Here is a 19,932-nt window from a genome sequence, read left to right on the forward strand (position 1 = left end):
TACCTTTTGGAAAAAGTAGAGACATCGTTCCAAAGTACCAGATGCGGTTCCATCTATAAAGCCATTATCTAGTGTCAATAGACTGACACATGACACCGTATAGCATTATGCAATGGACACGGCTGAACATGACAGATAAGTTGCAGTCGCTATTATATGCGTATGACTGCATATTCAGAAGGTTACCATTTAAATTGGCGGCCCCCACAACTCCCCTGCACCCCGTCTGGACAGGAGGTTAATGAAACCAGCTGCTTGGTTCACGCTCGGATAGCTCTTTCCTCCAAGAAACGACACAACTCACAAAGGGAGGCTTTCTTTTCTTCCAACATACTGAGCGGCGAGAGAGGAACGGGGCTTGTTCATACAACAGTTCATCATCGTACGACATTTTAACCAAATAAAATGAGATCTCGTGTTTGTTTTGGATTTTTATGCAAAACCATTAGACCTAATCTGACAGGAATTGAATCTGCTGCTTCCAGAAACACACACAACCTTATTAAGATGAAAAGACATAGAGCTGAATGATGCAGTCCTGCGTACTTCTTGTATACTTTTATAATATAAGGCTGCATGAGTTTAACTTTCCCTGTGGCTTAAACAGCTCTTCCCTCAGATTCATGTGATAACTACCACATAGCAGTAAACAAAGGTCAGGAAGAAAACATTTCCACTTTGAGTGTGGCACTGCGGATTATGTTCTCCTGTGGTCAACACCATGGTAGCTAAATACACGGTGGCCTCTGAAGAAATGGAAAAGATGGGAAAACCGATGCGTCCTGCAGTGCATCTGCTGTCTCTCTTAAACTATTCAAATTTGTACATCACATACTGCTCCCTCTGTTCTCGGCTGCCAACTGCAGCTTTGAACCAACCTGCCACTCAGCCGGAAGATCAACCAGCATGCGATTCCAGACATCCCCACGGTGGGCTAATATACATGCCGCATGTCCTTGTTCTGCTTACTGCTTAGGCACACAAACTGGGCACAAGCAAGATAACCTGATAGTGCCCCGCTGTGTGCCACATGGCTGGGTGTTATCTGGGTTTGCAGATGGTGGGCTTAGCAGTGTTCTCCCTCCGGACCTCCTCACCTGATGGTAGCCTGGAGGATTCATGAAGTTACAACTAACATACTTTTACAAATCCACTGACTTGTACAAAGAACATATATACAGAACCTGAGCATTAATACAATGAGCTGTTTCTTATTCTTTGTTTTTTGTGAAATGATTAACAGCCTAGGACATTAGTGCATTAACTCCAGTGCCAAACATGCAGTAATTACATACTGCTTACAACCACGGCTTTTTATCCTTCAACAAACATTTCCACACTACAGTCTGTATGTGCATTTTACGGCTTGTAATCACAATGCTAATATAAGGATTGTATAGCGCTTGCATATATGGCTCCTGTGTTGCTCCTTTTTCTTCTTTTTATGAACATTTAGCAGATACAAGGGCAGATTTTGCTCCAGTAGAATGTGGTGCAATTGCAGAAACACACTTTGCTGAACTATGCAATGGTCACCACAGATAACAGAGAGCAATTTCTGCTACAGGGATGCTGAGGGGAATATAGAAAGGTCCGATTCGCCAGTTGAACAAGCGTTTACAAAACCAACAGCGTGACACTTGTGTACAAGACAGTGTAGATATGCTTCTAATATAATACAGTCTAATATCAAAACATACAAAGGGCTAATGATGAAGCATACTCAATGTAATCATGAAATTGTTGCCTTGCATAAGCAGCACATTCGGAGCGTGGTGAGCTGGGACTGTGATTTACGTAAGGGGGCTTTGACAGGCGGGACAGACATGTTTGCTGTTGAGGCAGTTGAACTTTTGCCCTCGCAGCTACGGGTCAGCCACTCTCACGATGCAGGTCATCCTGCTGTCTCAGATCAAAATCAAAATCGCACTTGTCCATTCACTTGTTGTCACATGTTTTCCTCATTTACCAAAATATCCTGAGATGAGCATAAAAACACAAAATATGTGTGTTTTTAAGCCAAGTTCCCACTACATGATTTTCAAAGTCATCAAATCTCTGTACTGTTCACACCACACAACTTGCTGTCTTGTAATCGGGAGTCTTTAAGTCGTTGTGGTTTTCACGCTACACGACTGACCGGCAACAGGGGGGGTCACACACTACAAGATCTTTCACCAGGAGGAATCCCAGATGAGGTCTCAGCGAGAAATGCACAGTAAATGACGTGATACCATACGTGAGACACATTGCTGATGTTGTTGACAAATGTGTTCACAAAATAGCCTGTTTCCACTGGTTTCCACACTCTTTTTGTACTATTTATTCATCTAGGTGCAACAACTTTGCTCCGTGTTGCAAATGCAACACATACATTAAGTTCCTATTGTTATAGGTGACCCCTTCTCCCCCAGGTTTCCCCTCAACCTGTGTCTCGCGCTGATGAAGGCCGTAGCTTGTAGCTGGAGTCCCCGACAGGTCCAGATATTTAGCATTTTAGATATCTGGAATGTGTCTGAGAGGCGTCGACAAGCCTCTCGGCGAGCCTCTCTGTGTTTGCCTTTAGTCTGGGACTTTTGTTGGGGAGCTCCAAAAGCTGTCGGGGAGCGAAAAAATCAGTGTTAAAGTCATGTAGTGTGAACTAGGCATTATTGGAATACACATAAATTAGTGTAGCCTTTCATTTAGTCGACCACGGTGTCTATCTGTGCAGACAAAGTGGATGTGGGCTGGCTACAACCTTCCAGTGTATCTGTCTGTCGAAGGAAACATTAATTGCCATGACAGAAACAAATGATGTGCTAAGCACGCTATTAACATTTGCATCACAGCATGATTAAAGTGATCATCTATTGTGACTAAATCAAGTTTAACAAGGCCTGTTGCATCATTTAGCACCTTCCAAACAATGCCCTTTGGCACTGCAGTGAGCTTTGTGACTACACAGAGGAAAATAAAGGCTGTATGTTGCACAATGCTAAATCGTCGCACTTGACAACCATGGCAGTTTCTCATTCACAGGCATCAGTTACACGGGGAATAAATCACATAATAGTATCACATCCATCCAAAAATATAGGCAAACACACACTCTTACGGAGCTTCACTCTATTTCTGTCACATCACATTCTCTGTGTGACACAACTTGATGAACTACAGTACAGAGATGAAGGCTTACAACTGATTTTAATAAGCTCAAGTCTTGTTCTCTTAAAAAGACGTCAGTCAAGCGGTTTTGTGTAATTCTGTAATGCAACTATGATTTATGAGGGTGCACTATGTGAGCTGATAGCACGGATACACAAGCTTTGTGTTTCAGCCCCATTTTATCAGCTTAAACCAACCGTTTTCCCCTGTTTTCTACCTCAGACCTTATCTAACGCTGTGACCCTTTTTAAGTAAACGCACTGATCCCCAGTAAACTGTTATACATCTTATCTGTCTGTATTACAATGAGGGAGCAATAGGTTTTTAAGAGGTTAATAGAAAGTAGTTATGAATACAAATTGAACAGATAACAACTACGACAGCCGCAGCCATTTACTTTTCCCTTCTCTATCTCTTTGTATATGGTGTACGCAATGAATGCAATTCATGCAAACAATATCTTTCATGAATAGTATTTTGTATAAGATAGATATATACGAAAATAGCTTTTTTTTGCAGTACATGTAACAGTTCTTGTTAGAGTTGGGAAGAAATACAGCTCAAGTTGTGTTAGCTCAGTGAAGGAGATGTGGTAGTTTGAGGTTTCCTCCCAAGGAATCTGTAGCCATACTGGCCTCTCATATCATTCCAGGGTCAGATCTCTTGAGCTTGAGTTAAAGTTTATGTTTCAGGTCTGCTAAATCACGATCAGCTTATCCATGCCAACAGGAGCAAGGAAAGCACCAGACCACAAAATAGAACCCACTAAAAATCCACAAAGAAGATGTCATGCGCCCTTGGTCATGCGATAAGGAGCAGTAAAAGCAATAACTAGCAGTATAGATTCTAATCTCCACTTCTGCTACTATGTACTATAGACCTACTAAAATAAAGCTAAAACATATACATACATTCTTAACCGTATTCATCTGCTGATTTATCATTTCTCTTGCATAAAACACAAGCAAATGGAGCTACTCATTGGTGTGAATGTGTGTGTGTTCAACAGCTTCCGTTCATATTTACAGTAAGCTCAGTCCAGAGGTCTCAGTCGCCAAATGCTACATCTTCACAAAACGCATGTAAAACCATATGTCACAATCAGCTATTTGGCTGTAAGATAATGAACATACTCTCTGAGGCCACCTGCACAGTCTCCCTTTAAAACCAAAGAACAGACTAAAACAAAGAGCATATGTGCTGTTTAACGATGGAGTCATGCATCTCTATTTCGTGCCAGCATTCTCTGCCTTTAGTAATCCATTTGTTCCCCTCAAGGTTATTGTTATTATCATGGATCTAGCGAAAAGCTTGGATGGAGAAATAAAGTGCTGCTGTGGGAGCCCACCTTTCCCAACCCTTTCAGCACCAAGCCATTGACTCCTGCCATACGATTCCCTGCACTAAATGCCACTTAAGCTATTACAAGTTTTCAGCTGAGTACAGCGCTGACCCGATGGGGCTGAGGACAAAGAGAGAGCACTGACAGGGACACTTATGAAATGCCAGCAGAGAATTGCCACCATCACTTCGATGCGAGGCTGTTTCATGGCCGCTGAAGCTTTGAGTTTGACACAGGCGGCTGCGATTGCCCACTATGCCTCAGCAAGACGATTGCCGGTGTGTTCTCCTGCATCTTTTACAATATATGCAGGATCACATGCTCATCCTAGATCTCTGGCTTACCCAGCTGAAGGAAGTGGTTTGCCTCGCTGAATGGCATCAACACACTTGTAACTTTTAGGCAACCTTGACATAATTGTGCCATAAATGTAACTGACAGCTTTGCAGGCTCTTCCTGGCTTGTACTCAATCATAACTGTATCACCGCCCACACAGAGGACATAACCTTCAATTCAGTTCAATGGCATGCTTTTGTAAGTTTGCGTGACGATGTAAAACATTTTTACGGCGTGTGAGCTGCATAATTTTTAGAGATGCAGCAGATAATGAAGGAGTAGTTTGACATTTTTGGGAATATGCTCATTAGATAAGAAGATGTATACCTCTCTCATGTTCGTACAGTAAATATGTAGCTGGAGCCAGCAGGTGATTATAGCTTAGCTTAGCATAAAGACTGGAAACAGGGAGAAACGCCTCCTGGTCTAAAGGGAAGAAAAACCACCAGCACATCTGAAGCCCACTAATTAACACGATCACGATGGTATTTGTTTAATCGCAATTACAAACAAAATCGCTGTTTTAAGGGGGTTATTGGTGCCTTCAAATGAAACTCGTGAGCTTGTGTTTGCAACATGGAAAGTCGTGTACACAATATGCTTTGCGTTCAAGTGGTTAAATCATGAGAACACCGCTGCTAAGCAACCGCAATATTAACGTTACTGTTGGCGTTTAGCAATTTAGCAAGCTAGCAAGTGGGTAACATAATGTAGTAAATGCAAAGGCATAATGACAGAGGAAAAAGATGAGGCAGTTGGGAATATCAACATTTTCCTCAGACATATTATAAAATTACGAAGAAAAACAATATAATATGACTAAAATTTACAACATATTAACTTATTATGCACCGAAAAATTAACTTCCATGGCCTCCGCCATTTCTGACAAAGCCAACAATCGCGTCACAACTTGTAAACTTGGAGCTTTCAAAAACGTTCCACTTGCGAGGTCGTGAATAGCACAAGAGGGGGGCGTTCATATGGACTCTTCTCGTAAACACGGTAAATACGACCCTACTTGAAGGCACCATATATCCTGGACTATTCCTTGGCTTAGAGCAGTAACTTCTTGGAGTTGCCTGGCAACTGCTAAGCGAAGCTAACCGGCTGCTGGCTGCAGCTACATATTTACCGTACGGACATGATAATGGCATCGATCATCTATCTATATTTGGCAAGAAAGCAAAATAAGCATATTTCCCAAAATGTCAAACTGTTCCTTTAAGGAAACATGTAAGACACAGACAATATGAAGTACAACTTACATGCTCTATAAGTTCCCTTATCATGCCGTTCCACTGGCCCTTGTCGTCGTGTGAGCCGTATCTCCCATCAGGCACCAGACGGATCTCGTACGTGAAGCCCAGGACGCTGGAAAGCTCTTTCAGCAAGTCGATGCAGAATCCTTCGAACCGGTCGTTCCCAACCAGCGCCTTGTCAGACTTCTTAAGCATGACGTATGGCTCCTCCTGCACAGACCCAAAAGATCAAATGAAAAGCAATGGTGAGGTCAGCGTTTTCAATTTGTTTCAGCACATGCACTTAATTGAAGCAAAGTGATCTGAGCTGATGAGTCGCTGTTGCATTTAACAGGCAGTGACAGCAGATTCAAGTTCAGCGTGCCGATACAGGGAGCGTTAAAATATGAAAGACGGCTGAGGTTTTGTCCTACATTGATGTATTAACGAAAGGAGACCCGAGCTAATTTAAGACCGTAATGTAAAGTGTCTTGCTATAGTGATGGTTATGCACATAAAAAGGACTGTTTATACTATCAATGTGCCTGCAGTGTTGAGCTAACTAAACCTACTGTCTCCCCCCACACTGCTGTGTGTTGACCTATATAGCTGGTGCACAGGTCGGTTCGTTTTATGGTCAGGTAGATGACACTCTTTACTGGCCCGTAATATCCTGCCTGGCTGCTTATAATTTGGGCTGTATAAAAGCTTGATTAGGAACAGAATGCCGCAGTGAAATGGAACATGCCCACTACGCTGCCTTCACCAATTGACACCAATCTCCAAGGGAGGGCAACAGAGCTGATGCCTGCAGTGACAATGACTAACACAGAATAGCTCATAAATGATTTCCTTTATTTCGTGCCTGTTACCATTTCCCTGCCAGATTAACTTTGGCGTCCCGCTGTGCATTACAAAACATGTTGGTCCATTTATGCAAGGGCTGTAATACAATTTATTGCCTCCAATAGCCAGATGCATGATTTACAAACTGCAGCTCTGTCATGTTCTGGCTGTGCCAGTCTCGGGTTATTTACTTTTGTGATTTTGGATTTGGTGTCTTCTATATTATTCCGGTGTTTCCTGTTTTATTTTGTAGTTCACTCCTCCTGTGTCTTGTCTGGTTTTACTTCCCTCCTTTGTTTGCTTTCCCGCCTTTTGTTGATTGTCTGCCCCGCCCTGATTTGTTTCACCTGTGTGTAATCATGTCTTGTATTTAAGCCTGTGTGTTCCCCTCTGCCCTTGTCGGTTCGTTTGTCTCTCCAGCCCCGTCTACCTTGTCCTCCGTGTTCCTTGTTTCCTCCTGCTCTGATCCTGGTGTTCCTCGTGTTTCCCTGGTTTGTGATTTTTGGTTTTTGTCCTCTGTTTGGTTTTTGTTGTTTGTTTCTATTTGTTCTTTTGGTACTTGGTTCCCCTCCCTGCCTTTTGTTGTTTTGGATTTTTTCAGCTCTATTAAAGCTCGCTTTTATTTCTAACTACCTGTCCTGCCTGTTACTCTGCGATTGGGTCAACTTTGTAAACTCCACATACGACAAGCTCAGAAGCAGCGTAATTGATTCGGTAGTGAAGGTGACCCTTGCTTAGTGTTTTTTTTTTTTTTTTAACTATCTTGTGTGGCAATAAGTACAAATATATAGTCAAAGAGGAGAAAATTGGCAGTCTAAGCACTCCTTATTCCCTTAGGGACTTGTTTTCCAAGGGGGAAAGTGGAGGTGATGAGTGTGGAGGTGGGGGAAACCAAAATAAAACCTCATGCGCTGGTGGCATGTGGTTACACTGTTTGTTGAGGTTAGTTGCCTGCAAAGAACTGTGTAAAACTAACATTAAGCAGGGCATAATTTATTCCATAAATTCTAACAAAATAAAAATGCCGAGAAAAACATACAGTAAATGATAAACATCTTTAATTGTTTGCTCTCAAAATATGAAGCCACTTGGACATCACAATTAGGATGGCCTCTTAAATAAATAATAAGCTATGAATACTTGATGACAATGCATTTAGAGAGCAAGTGCTCAGCCACAAACTTTGCTCAAGTTGTCCAATTAACTTGATCAAAAAGTTTGCATGTTAAGGGAAAAAGTCATTACCATCTGTTTCTAGCCTTCCAATTTTTGCTATTCCCCAAGGTTTGGACTCAAATCAAAGTGTTTATACCAGTTTCTACCCTCGCAGTCGCAGCATGGGCATGCATAACAGAACGAGGAGGGAGGTGGGCTTGTGCGGAGACATTACAGGCAATGGAGTGCAAACAATTAATGTAAGGGGGAAAACACATTAAGTGCCTTAATCTCTTCGACAAAGTTATCACTATAAAGCTGTCAGACGTCTTGTTCATGCATCACTGGAATCAGTTTGATGCAATGTCATTACACTAAGAGGGGAGATTGATATTAAAGTTGAAACTCTCTTTAGCGATTCGAAAGTAGGCAATTTCATCATCTTAAACTAATGATTCACAACGAAATAGCAAATCGAGGAACATGTCAGAAACACTCAAATGCACTTTGAGGCAAAAATGATCCAAAACATTTTTAGGAAACTTGAAATGTAATTGAAACACTTGAACTACTTGGAGAGAAACAACTACATTAACACCACTCTAACTACAACATAAAAAATCAGCCGATGCTGGCACTTCCTAGTGCAGTAGTTCAACATTACACCACTTAAATCCTTGTTCAATATCTCCTCTTTGAAACAGAATTAACATAGATGGCACCTGATAGGCATTAATTATGTCCCGCCTTGACCTCACTTGTCATAATTACAGCCTTGTGGTCCAGTATGGGCATAATGATAGTGTTTATCGTTGTAGCTTGTATATCTATCCTGAAAAGGTGCGGGAGGGGGAGCATCTGTCAGCACCTCCCTGGGAGCTCCACAAAACCCCAGCATCCAGTGACAGTGTTAAGTACATACAACTAGGGATCTACAAATGAATGTGGAGCTGGGGGAGGATCACATAGTTCTTTCTATCTGCACATGTAATTATTGAGTTCTCAGGAATAGTTCATTCTGTATCACTGCATTCTTTGTTTGTTATTTTTGTTCCCGGCCTACTCATTTAACATGTCCATGATGTGACTTTAAAATCTAATCTGAGACACCGATAAGTTACTGTTACTAAACCTGTCAAGCTTCTCGTTCTCGCACGACATATTTATGCAGTTTAGAAATATGGCTGCAGATTCAACATTTGAAATTCTCAGTCATTTTTGAAACAATGAACAGCAGACTTCTCATTTCTAGCCGGCGTTTAGCTGAAATGACATCGGTCCCTGGCTTTTATTTTAGCTAGCAAATTAAGGTACCGTTAGCCCTATGAGGTGGTTGAAAGCACTGTTTGACTTCGTAATATTTCCAGATGTCTTGCTTTGAAACCAGAACCTGTAAAAAGTAGGGGTGGGAGAAAAAAAAACAATTCACCTATGTATTGTGATTTTTTTTTTTATGATTCAGAAATATTTTTTTTTATGCCAGAATCTATAAATATTTGCTTCATTTGAGTCAATGCGGAGGTAGAAGGAAGGTACCACTAGCTGACCACGGATGTATAAAGAGAACAGAGCTAACGGCAGAGCTAGCGATGGACTTGGTGAAGTTAGCGGAAGTATACATGTGTGACTACATCTGGTTTTCAAAATAAGGTGTTAACAAAGGGAACTGTAAATGCAAAATACATATATGGAAATGAGATTGATTGGATTATATTCACCAGAGGTATTAAACATTTCATGTCCCTTATAAATTAAAAAGAAAAATACCACTAATTTGTGAGGGAAATGTCTTTATTCTTTGATTTTTGGGTTGTTGGAAAAATGTTATTAAATAATGCCTGACAATGACTGATATATTTGACATGACATGAAATTCTAAATTTATTAATGTATTAATATAGATATTTTCAAAATTAAAAGTCTCTAGAAGTGTGTGATTTAACTTTTTCCTATGGTCTACTGTTAAAAAAGTTAACAATAAAAATTGCAATAAACCGTAATATTGAATCACAATACTTAAAAAATCGCAGTACATGTCGAATCGGCACCCGAGTGTCGTGATAGTGTCGAATTGGGACATAGGTGTGTCGTCCCTGCCCTTGTAAAAAGCGTCTTAAATATGCACAAAATGGGTAAAATATCATGCTAAAAGAGACATGAGCATGCTAAAAAAGTGAGTCTTATTTCAATCTGATAACCCCCTTAGTTGTTTATATTTTGTTGTCCAAGCATGTAAGCCAGAATTTAGTTTAATACTTTATATTTCATATTGTCAAACTGTTTCACTTTTAAAGCTACAAGAAATAAAAGGAGACTTAAAGCTATTTTGGATAATACGTTTTGGTGCTCCTGGAGTGTAAACTTTCCAAAGTACAAATAAAGAGCAGGACAGAGCCACTAACTTTAGCCTAAACTCTTAAATAGTAGCTTCTCTACAGTGGGGAAATGCGTAAGATACCTAGCCAGGCATGGTAATGTTTGCATCCAACCATAGAGCAGTTAAACACTGTTTAATCTATTTCTTACACTTTTCATTTAGTATATTTGGCTTGGAAAGACTAAAAAAAGGACACTACCATCCAAACTCCTTGAATGCTGAGTATCACTCTTATTTCAGCCCGGTGCACACTGCTTCAATATGTGAGGAAATCCAAAGCATGACAAGCCTGCTGTGCCTAGTAACAGTTGTTATGCTATGATTGGACAATCTTTGTTTGGCAGAGGGGTTTAGTGAACACTCAGTTATAATACAGTATCCTAAAGTGACATCTATGATTTTTGTGCTATGTTTAGATGGAGCAAATATCATTTGTGTCAGTCACAAGAGACCCAAAAAATGTAAACAGAGCACGCTTCTTCCAAATGGTGCAGTAAATATAGAATACAACATGGCTGATGCTGGAAAGAGCTCAATATAAGACCTTGTTGAAAGCTTGAATTTCAGTGTATTATCTGGAAGGAAAAGTGAGGCGACATGGAGGGTATCTTTTACGCCAGGCTACACAGGTGACTTACCAGGATGGTGGTGATGACGAGGGAGCGGTTAGATAGGGAATCAGTGATGTTCATCCCTTTTCGCTTCGGCACTTCTGTGATGTTAAGACCTCCCGACGCACTCCACTTCCCCACCTGCGGAAGATGAAAATCGTGTAGCTAAGTGTTCTGTGTCTGTTGGTGTGCTGTGACCCCAGCAGACTCCCCCGCCAACCAGTCTCCCACATTAGTGCCAGGTTGAACACATCTCCAGCAGCATTAGATGATTGGCTGAGTCACCTTTATATCAGCAGGTCAGGGTGTTTTGGAAAGCAGGGGGTGGTTAGGTGTATGTCTTTCAAAGCATGACGGGCAAATCAAAGAAACCTGAAGCATTTGATGAATTGTATGTTAAAACAATGGACTTCACAGATATGTTTGTAAAAGAATAAAATAGATTGCAATGAGATCAAAAATTGTAAAAACGTGAACCTACTGTATCACCTTCCCTCATCTTCATAAACTAAGCTGTACCATGCTTTCATGCATCTGTTTGCATCTTTGTATATAAATCGATTAAAGCATACAAACTATCAACGCTGTTAACGCGATAACGTGTTGACGTGAATTCGTTTTAATGCCACTAATTAACGCAACTTGCGATTTTTAGGTTGTAGCGGGTTCAGTTTTAAAGCTAGAGTGGAGATACTGGCCTAAGTTTTTTTGTCATACGTACATCTTTGCTTGTTGCAAAGAAGATTAAATAATGCTCCAAATTTACGCAAACATTTTAGCGACGAAAAACTGACATGGCCATTTTCGAAGGGGTCCCTTGACCTCTGACCTCAGGATATGCAAATGAAAATGGGTTCTATGGGTACACACGAGTTTCCCCTTTACAGACATGCCCATTTTATGACAATCACATGCAGTTTGGGGCAAGTCATAGTCAAGTCAGCACACTGACACACTGACATTGTTGATGTTGTTCTTGCATATTTTTTATGCTAAATGCAGTACCTGTGAGGGTTTTCTTGACAATATTTGTCATTGTTTTGTGTTGTTAATTTATTTCCAATAATATACGTTTGCATAGAGCAAGTATATTTTTCCACTCCCATGTTGATAAGAGTATTAAAAACTTGACAAATCTCCCTTTAAGGTACATTTTGAACCGATAAAAAATATGTGATTAATTTGCGATTAATCACGATTAACTATGGTCAATCATGCGATCAATCGTGATTACAATTATATACTATATCAATGATAATGATTCTGTATATTATATTGGTATATTGATGTTGGGAGATTCTGGTGCAAATGTGCATGAAAAAGAATTATTGTGGCTAAACAATGGGGCAAAAACAAACAGAACATTATTAAAGGTAGCAAATATTGCAAAAAGGTTGCAGTTAATTTGAATGAAGATACAGCATGGGGTTGCTGGATGGATTACACTGTAAAGTAATTTCTCTCTGCAGTCTCAGTGAGATAAGCCAAGAGATTTGAACAAATAAAAGGATTTATACATGCGAGAACCCCGCAGGCAAAAAGCTCTGCATATTGTAGAGACACACTCTGGAACATATCATTAGCACAAATAGTCCTGTGGCTGTCGGTAACAATCTCTGTTTGCAAGTCGAGCCCTCCACCAAACCCTCCTCCTATCCCTCCCGCTTTCTCTATTACTGCAGCTACAGCTTTTAATATTCACTGAGGTTTGTGCTCGAGGTGGATCCATTTAAAGACGTACAGCACCCCCCCCATGAAAAAAGCATGAAAAACGTCATGTGTTAATGTCCTCCTTGCCTAATCCAGAGTGAGGCATATGCTCTAATTTGAAAAGCACATTAGTTACAGCTTGTCACACAACCAAAGAGGACTCCAGGAGAGAGATTTAAAAATATCGGTGAATGCTTTCCGCTTTGCAAAATTCTTTTCTAATTGTACCCAATTACAATTAGCTCAATTCATTAAACATGATTAGCAAAATACTTGATTCAAAAGTTATTTACTCCTGCAACCGCATGGTGAGCATTACATTTCTTTCACCCTCCTGAGCATGCTGGCGCCGTTGAGTGGAAAGTGGCACTCTGAGAACCTGTTCATAATTCCAGCACAAGCTCAAACTTGGGCTAATATTCAATTACAATGGATTAGTTGAGAAAAGTCCACATCTTAACCGGCTCAAATACTTAAAGCCGATTCCACGGATATACAAGGGAAAAAAATCCAGCAATCCGCGACACGTTGCTGGATCAACGCTAACATGCATGAGCATGGGATTTGTCAGAGAGACACAATGAGAAGATGCTAATATGGCATCAAATACTTTTGCAAGATGACTGTGCTTCAACTTAATTGACCACACGCAGGACAAGATGCCAGTGAAATGGAGAAGACGAATCAGTTCAAAGCAGCAGTACAAGCTCTATTCGTGAACAGAAGGGTTACAAGCTGAAAAGCCCCTGCTATTATATAGTGTTGAGCCTTTGGGGAGTACTTGAGGAAGTCATAATGGGACTTATCCCTATTTGATGTATTCATAATGTATGAAAGCCCTCCAGAAGAGAAAAGCTGTTATAGTCCAGAGGGTACTTTGCCTTCTAGTATAATAAAATAAGTTCTACATTACCAACCTTTTAGTTCCTTTTTTTGTAAAACATGTTTATACAGCTCATTACCACCAAACAGCATTTTGGGCATCACCTCAAATTATCATTAAGAGAGGCTGCAATTAACACCCTAATGTGTACCCTAATCCAATTTGCTTTATGATCCACTAACTTATGCTTATGTTGAAACAGCCAATTTGCTTCCTTGTTAGGAGGTAAATGATACTGTCAAATTTGCATTATCTGTTCCACATCGAGGGGGAAATCTGAAAGGTAGTTGTGAAATCAATAATCCATTAAATCTTTTTTTTATGGTATATTCCTCACAGAAGCTCCACTTTTCTTACACTGCATCTGATGACACACTGCTTTTATTCCATCTCAGCAGCAAAGAATGCATTGATGTAATGTACCTTTTCAAGCCCGTCCTCCTTCAGACTAATGATGTCCAGGTCGAAGTCTGTACGTAGGCCACTTGACTTGTTGAATGACAGTCTCCCCGTCAAACCATCCCAGTGGGACTGAAAGATAATATATATACATATTTATACTTATCCAAACACATTAATGTAGCAAGTTTTACATTACCAACCTTATTTGGTAATGTAGAATTCTGCAATAAGTGTCTAAACCCCCTGTACAGTCTAATGCAATCAATACATTTGGGGGCTTATAGTGCCTAATTAATGCCCAATCACATTTGATTTTGTGTGTAGTTTACATTGCATTGCATTCCTAATATTGTGTCACACCTACTGTCTTGTAAGTTTATGTACATAACAAAATATAACATAACAATATGACAAAATAATGAACAAATAAGCAGAGAGAAATGTTGGCTGTTACCAAAACACACAAACACACACACACACACTACAACACCCTCTATCTTTCACCGTGTGTAAATTCACACACACACACCAACAGATCAAAAGTACAAACACAAACCGTACAAGCTGCATTTCCTTTTTTTAATTACATTTTACATCTCAACGCCTCCAACGCATTTTCCCTCCAGACTACGGAGTTAATTAACAACCATCTCCTTTTGCTTGATTCCCCATGTGGGGGAAAAACACATAACTGCCCCCTATTACGATTCCCTGATACCCGCCACCTCCACAGATGTGTTTATAAGCAAACACACACGACAGTCTACATAGCGTTTTTTCCCACACGTATGCTAATGGAGGTGGCCATCTTTCAGCACTCGTGACGCTAAGGCTTCTTTCCTGTATCTGATTGTGTGTTTTAATTGTGTTTAGTCTTGGCATTTGTGGGGGGAATCCTTTTTTTTTTTTTTAAATGTCTTGCCAAGATTTATTTTTATCTTACTCATTTCCTCTTTTTGTCTGTTGTGATCTTTCTGCAAAATAACAGATTTTTAATTGTCTATTGATGTCGCTTTCATTCAGTCACAGTCTGTGATGCAGGCGCTAGATCTCCAAAAAGTCTCGGTACAATGGAGCAATCAATCCTTGTGTGTCGAGTCGCAGCACTTTTCTGATATTTAAAATCCAAATTGTCACAACCCTACGGGCTATAGCTCTCACTTGTCTTTGTTGTAGCTTGCCAGAATCTGTTGTGAGAAGATCGAAGCTTCAAGGAGAAATTTGTGGCACTCTCCTTTTTCCAAACCCCCTCATACCTCATTCCATCTGGCCTATCGCCATCGAGGTGGGTGGCATGTTCAAACAGCTCTAATTCAGAGTGACATAAATGCCTCAGCCACATCACATCCGAAGGGCCAATTCGACCTTCAGAACATGTCAGACGCCTATCTAGAAGAGAGTGTAAATCAGGCCTGAGTAAGTGTTTTTATAACCGAACACTACAGTATGTTCGTATAAGGACAATGCAATAATATTTCATTGGCTTTAGTCGTGATCACTACAAGTCACTAATATAGCTGCTAATGGAACAATACAGCTTGTTGGAATAGCTAACAATGCTCACTGTTTCAACTGACCCTATGTACCGCACACACACATACACACACAAGACATTGTTTGTTGTGCATTGTAATGGTATAAGCCTTTGTGGTATTGTGTTTGCACATTTGGCAGACAAGCAGGGATTGCTGCTACAACTCAGACACAAACAATCGTATTCATGGATGTTTTGCCAGTTGGGGATGTGTAGCTGAGAAACGTTACAATATGGGGCATCTGATTTCAGAGCACAATTGTACACATTTCACACTACACAATACATTCTTGGTATTACAAGAATAGTTGAAAACAGCTACATCATGACTGGAAGCTGAGAAAATTTGCATTTTCTCAGCTTCCAACATTTGCACTCATAATGACATTGCAGTAATAACGTTTTGGATGGTTACACATTGTAACTCTCGTTCTATAAATCCAGCCAGGCAACAGGGCTGTATACTGTAGGCTTGACCCCCTATTTTTTGCCAAACCACATACTGAATATCAGGCCTGCCCACACCATCTCCTTCTGTTTTACCTCTTCGTCATTTACTAAGGCTTGAGAACCTAAAGAAGCAGCAGGGATGGCTTGTTAGAGAGCCCCACCTGTATTCATAGAGCCATAGAGTTAAATGGCTTCACACAGGTTTATCTATCTAACAGGCCTCTGTAGACTCAAGGGGTCAATGCATGATAACTTGTTTCTCCGGAGTGGCCAGGTGAGACTGCTTTAGCAGAAGGCCAGAGGACATGAGAGACAACTAATAAAACCACGGATAGCTATGGGCAAACTAACCAACACCTCACTGGTCTTAGAGCGCTGCACTGAAAACACAAGCACCAGTCTTTAATCCTGACAGGTCCCTTTTTAGTGCAATACACCTCAAGAAAGTCCTGAAAACACATAGTGTGTTACCGTTGATCCTAAACAGAAGGAGGAGGGGAAACCAAGAGGTTTTAACTTAAATTTATAACTTAAAAAAATATAACTTTATTAGCATTTAGGAGCAGTGGGCTGCTGTAAAGCACCTGAGGAGCAACTTGGGGTTCAGTGTCTCGTTCAAGGTCACTTAGACATTCGGACAGTAGGAGACGGGTATCGAACCTCCAACCTTGTGGTTAAAGGACAACCCGCTACCCACTGAGCTACAGTGAAGAAAAAGAGCCTGGTACCATTACGGAAGATCAGCCTTTGCTCTCTCAAGGACGCTGCCTGGCCTACTGGTGAAGGAAAGCCTTGGAGGGAGCCACAAGCAGTGGCCATTTCAAACCTCCCACTCACCCACACTTTCTTTGAAAGTGTATGCTTTAGGGTAAACAAAATGTTATATTCATACATGAGGACATTTATACTGCTCCCCTTGCCTTTCTCATTAGAGGATAGGCTAGGCAATGGCACAGTATGACAAACTGATTGTGTTTTTTTTGTGACATCTGAAAGTGGCCATCCCCAGCCACAATGACAGCCTACTATAACTTTAGCCCTGGTTCCTCAGTGTTGTAGCAATTGCACTCTTTCTATCAGATGGAGAAGGATGCTGTCGTGCTGTGAGTATAGGAGAATAGGGCTCAGGAGATCTACGGCCACACTCTCACTGTCATCACAGTAATGCTCAAGAGAGATCATCACTGCAAAATAGGCCAAAAAGCATGCTTGATACTAGTCGCAAACCACAGGGAGACCTAGCACGTACTTGGAAAAATCTTTGGACAAAGCCATGGGTACTGAACAGAAGTCGTCAGCCATTTTGCTAATGATAAGTGGATGAGGAAAAAAGGTTTAGCTCTGCCCTTTTGTATGGACAGCCCCCTGTAGCCATCATTCTGATTGCTCTGTGGGTATATGCTAATTTATTGGGCAGTTACCACAGATGAAGGATCCTGGTTAGAGGGCGAAGCCTGTGCAAAATACAGTAGATCCAGGAGGTTAATGCTTTAATTTCGCAATAATAGCGGCGTTTATAAGAGAGAAAAACAAATGGAATTCCTACCATTTATAAACCACACCCAGGACAAATAACAATACAAATGATTTTGTTGTTTGAACAAATCAAGATACAAATAGTAGCGTCTCTGCACACCCTTAATCTGCCATTTTGCACAAGCTTGTTTGTGTATTCTGAGACACTGTCAGACTCGCATGTTAGATTAAATAAGAGCCGACTACACTAGTTGTGCTTTCAAAAGGTTACAGTACGTGCTTTCTGGAAAATAGGTTATGAATACAGGGGATTTATAAAGCTGACAACAACAATGCTTTGATGTGTCTATCAAGGCTTGGTTTGCTTTGTGTGTGGATATGATTGATTTGCTGGGTAAATATCCAAGTCCCAAATGACTACACTGTTCTCACTCCACTCCTACTGTTGTGTTCACCATTCAATCAGTATGCTCTATTATCAATAACACTTAAATCAAATAGCAACAGGCCAAAGGTGTCCCATCACCTCTTTGATGAAACTCATGAAGCGTCCTCCGAATCTCCAGGGTTTGTGGCGGTGGCACTGCAGCGAGTTTACCGTCATCTGCGGAGCGTGCTGGTATGAGACGGACACAATGTGGACTGCATCATAGGTCAGAGCCGCATCTGTCTGGAATAAGGGGTGAACATTAATTCAGCTGATGCCTGTGGAAAGACATACGTATATAGTTTGGTCACCATCAATTTAATTCACACTGAAAAATGGAAAAAATCCAAAGGAATTCCGTTTTTTTTCTCATATCACTTTTTAGTATGGACATTAAATTTTCAGATAAGTTATATACTTTATGACATGACTTTTAGTACTTCATTTTATTACGTGACAGTTTCTTTCAATCTTTTTAAAGGCGTGCTTTATACAGCTATATACGTTTGAGAATAATTTAAAGAATTTAAATTATATATGACACATGAGCACCTTGTATGTTTCTCAAGTGATAATTCAATAAAGTATAGTGCTGTATTTGTCTTGTTTACGTACTGTAACTGACATGTTCCTCAGCACCTTTAGACAACTTCAGTAATTTGGACTCAGTTGCTGTATTAGGGTTGGGCGATTGGACAAATATATCGGCGATTGGCTGAGTACATCGCCGGTTGTTTATTTATTTATTTATTGGGCCATTATTTGGGCGATGTTTGTCAATTTATTTTGCTGATTTAATGGTCCACCTCTGAAGAACGAGGCAAAAAGATACAACGGGGGAACACAACGTGTAGAGCCAGCATATTTTCACATCTAACTCGGTGAAATAAGGTTTTATTTTCACCAAACCAGAGTTGTTGATTGTTGGAAAGACTAACCAAGACGGTTCTGGTGAGTTTTATTTAGTTTCTGTCGAGTTAGAATGAAGCGCACATGCACACATGCACACATGCACACATGCACAAATAAATTGGCAATCGCCGGTTGTTGGGCTGACGATGGCCGGTGGAAAAATTTGAACATATCACCCAACCCTATGCTCTATACTGTTATGCTGTATAGTGTTAGCCAGCATACAGCAACGCCTGTTAATCAATTTAATAATAATCCGTTGCGTTTGAACTTTATGGTCAGCTTATACTTTTGCATTTTGGATAACAGACCAGGATTCATTTACATTTGATGATAACTTTGTAATATCGAATCAATGGGGATTACACATTAGTAGACATATGATTTAAAAAAATGCTCTAGTAAATGAGCTCCCCTTTAATTCGCTAGGTAAATAAGGAAAATATTTGTAATATGTTAGACCTAAACTACAAATTAGATAGTATGTCACAAATGGTCCTCTGTTTATCAACACCTGCTCTATGATAACCATTTATTTCCGACTATACTATCTATTTACTGTCAACACTATACTGTAGCTACACAATCTGTAACAGTCCACCAGAAAAGCCTGAACAGCCTGTAAGTAATTGTATGAATTCAACAAGGACTGGAAACCTTCCATAAAGATCTTTCTGTCTTGATGGCATAATTACATTTCTACAGATTTGTTGGTAGCACACTCATGCTCTCAACATCTTGCTCTATCTCATCCCAAATGGGCTGTACTGAGTTTGATATGTGAACTGTGTGAGCCATTGGAGTAACACGAAGTCCCTCTCATTTTCCTAGAAACATACTGAGACAATGGTGCATTATCCATAATAAACTCTCCATTTCAAAAAGATTGGCTGTAAAGGGATGCACCTGGTCTGAAACAATGTGAAGGGAGAATGGCACATCCAAAGGATAATTGGTGCGAAAGGGCTTAATGAATGCTCTCCTCAGCATTATATCAGCCCAATCTGTACTGTTGAAAGCGTAAAAATAACCCAGTGGATTTGTACTATTCTTGCTAATATCTGACCCTGTCATCAACACGCA

General features: G+C 40.4%; 1 protein-coding gene across 1 annotated transcript in view; it reads right to left on the reverse strand.

Moving 5' to 3' along the window:
• The window catches only part of grik3 (glutamate ionotropic receptor kainate type subunit 3), a 113,440-nt gene that overhangs the window by 23,728 nt on the left and 69,780 nt on the right, over nt 1-19,932 (reverse strand). The window contains exons 7-10 of the mRNA XM_074653104.1: nt 18,037-18,180; nt 14,072-14,179; nt 11,083-11,196; nt 6,094-6,297 (exon numbers count right to left, since the gene is read on the reverse strand). Coding sequence (XP_074509205.1) covers nt 6,094-6,297; nt 11,083-11,196; nt 14,072-14,179; nt 18,037-18,180 — 570 coding nt within the window. The remainder of the gene's footprint in view (nt 1-6,093; nt 6,298-11,082; nt 11,197-14,071; nt 14,180-18,036; nt 18,181-19,932) is intronic.

Source organism: Sebastes fasciatus, chromosome 12 (assembly GCF_043250625.1).
Source record: "Sebastes fasciatus isolate fSebFas1 chromosome 12, fSebFas1.pri, whole genome shotgun sequence".
NCBI lineage: Eukaryota > Metazoa > Chordata > Actinopteri > Perciformes > Sebastidae > Sebastes > Sebastes fasciatus.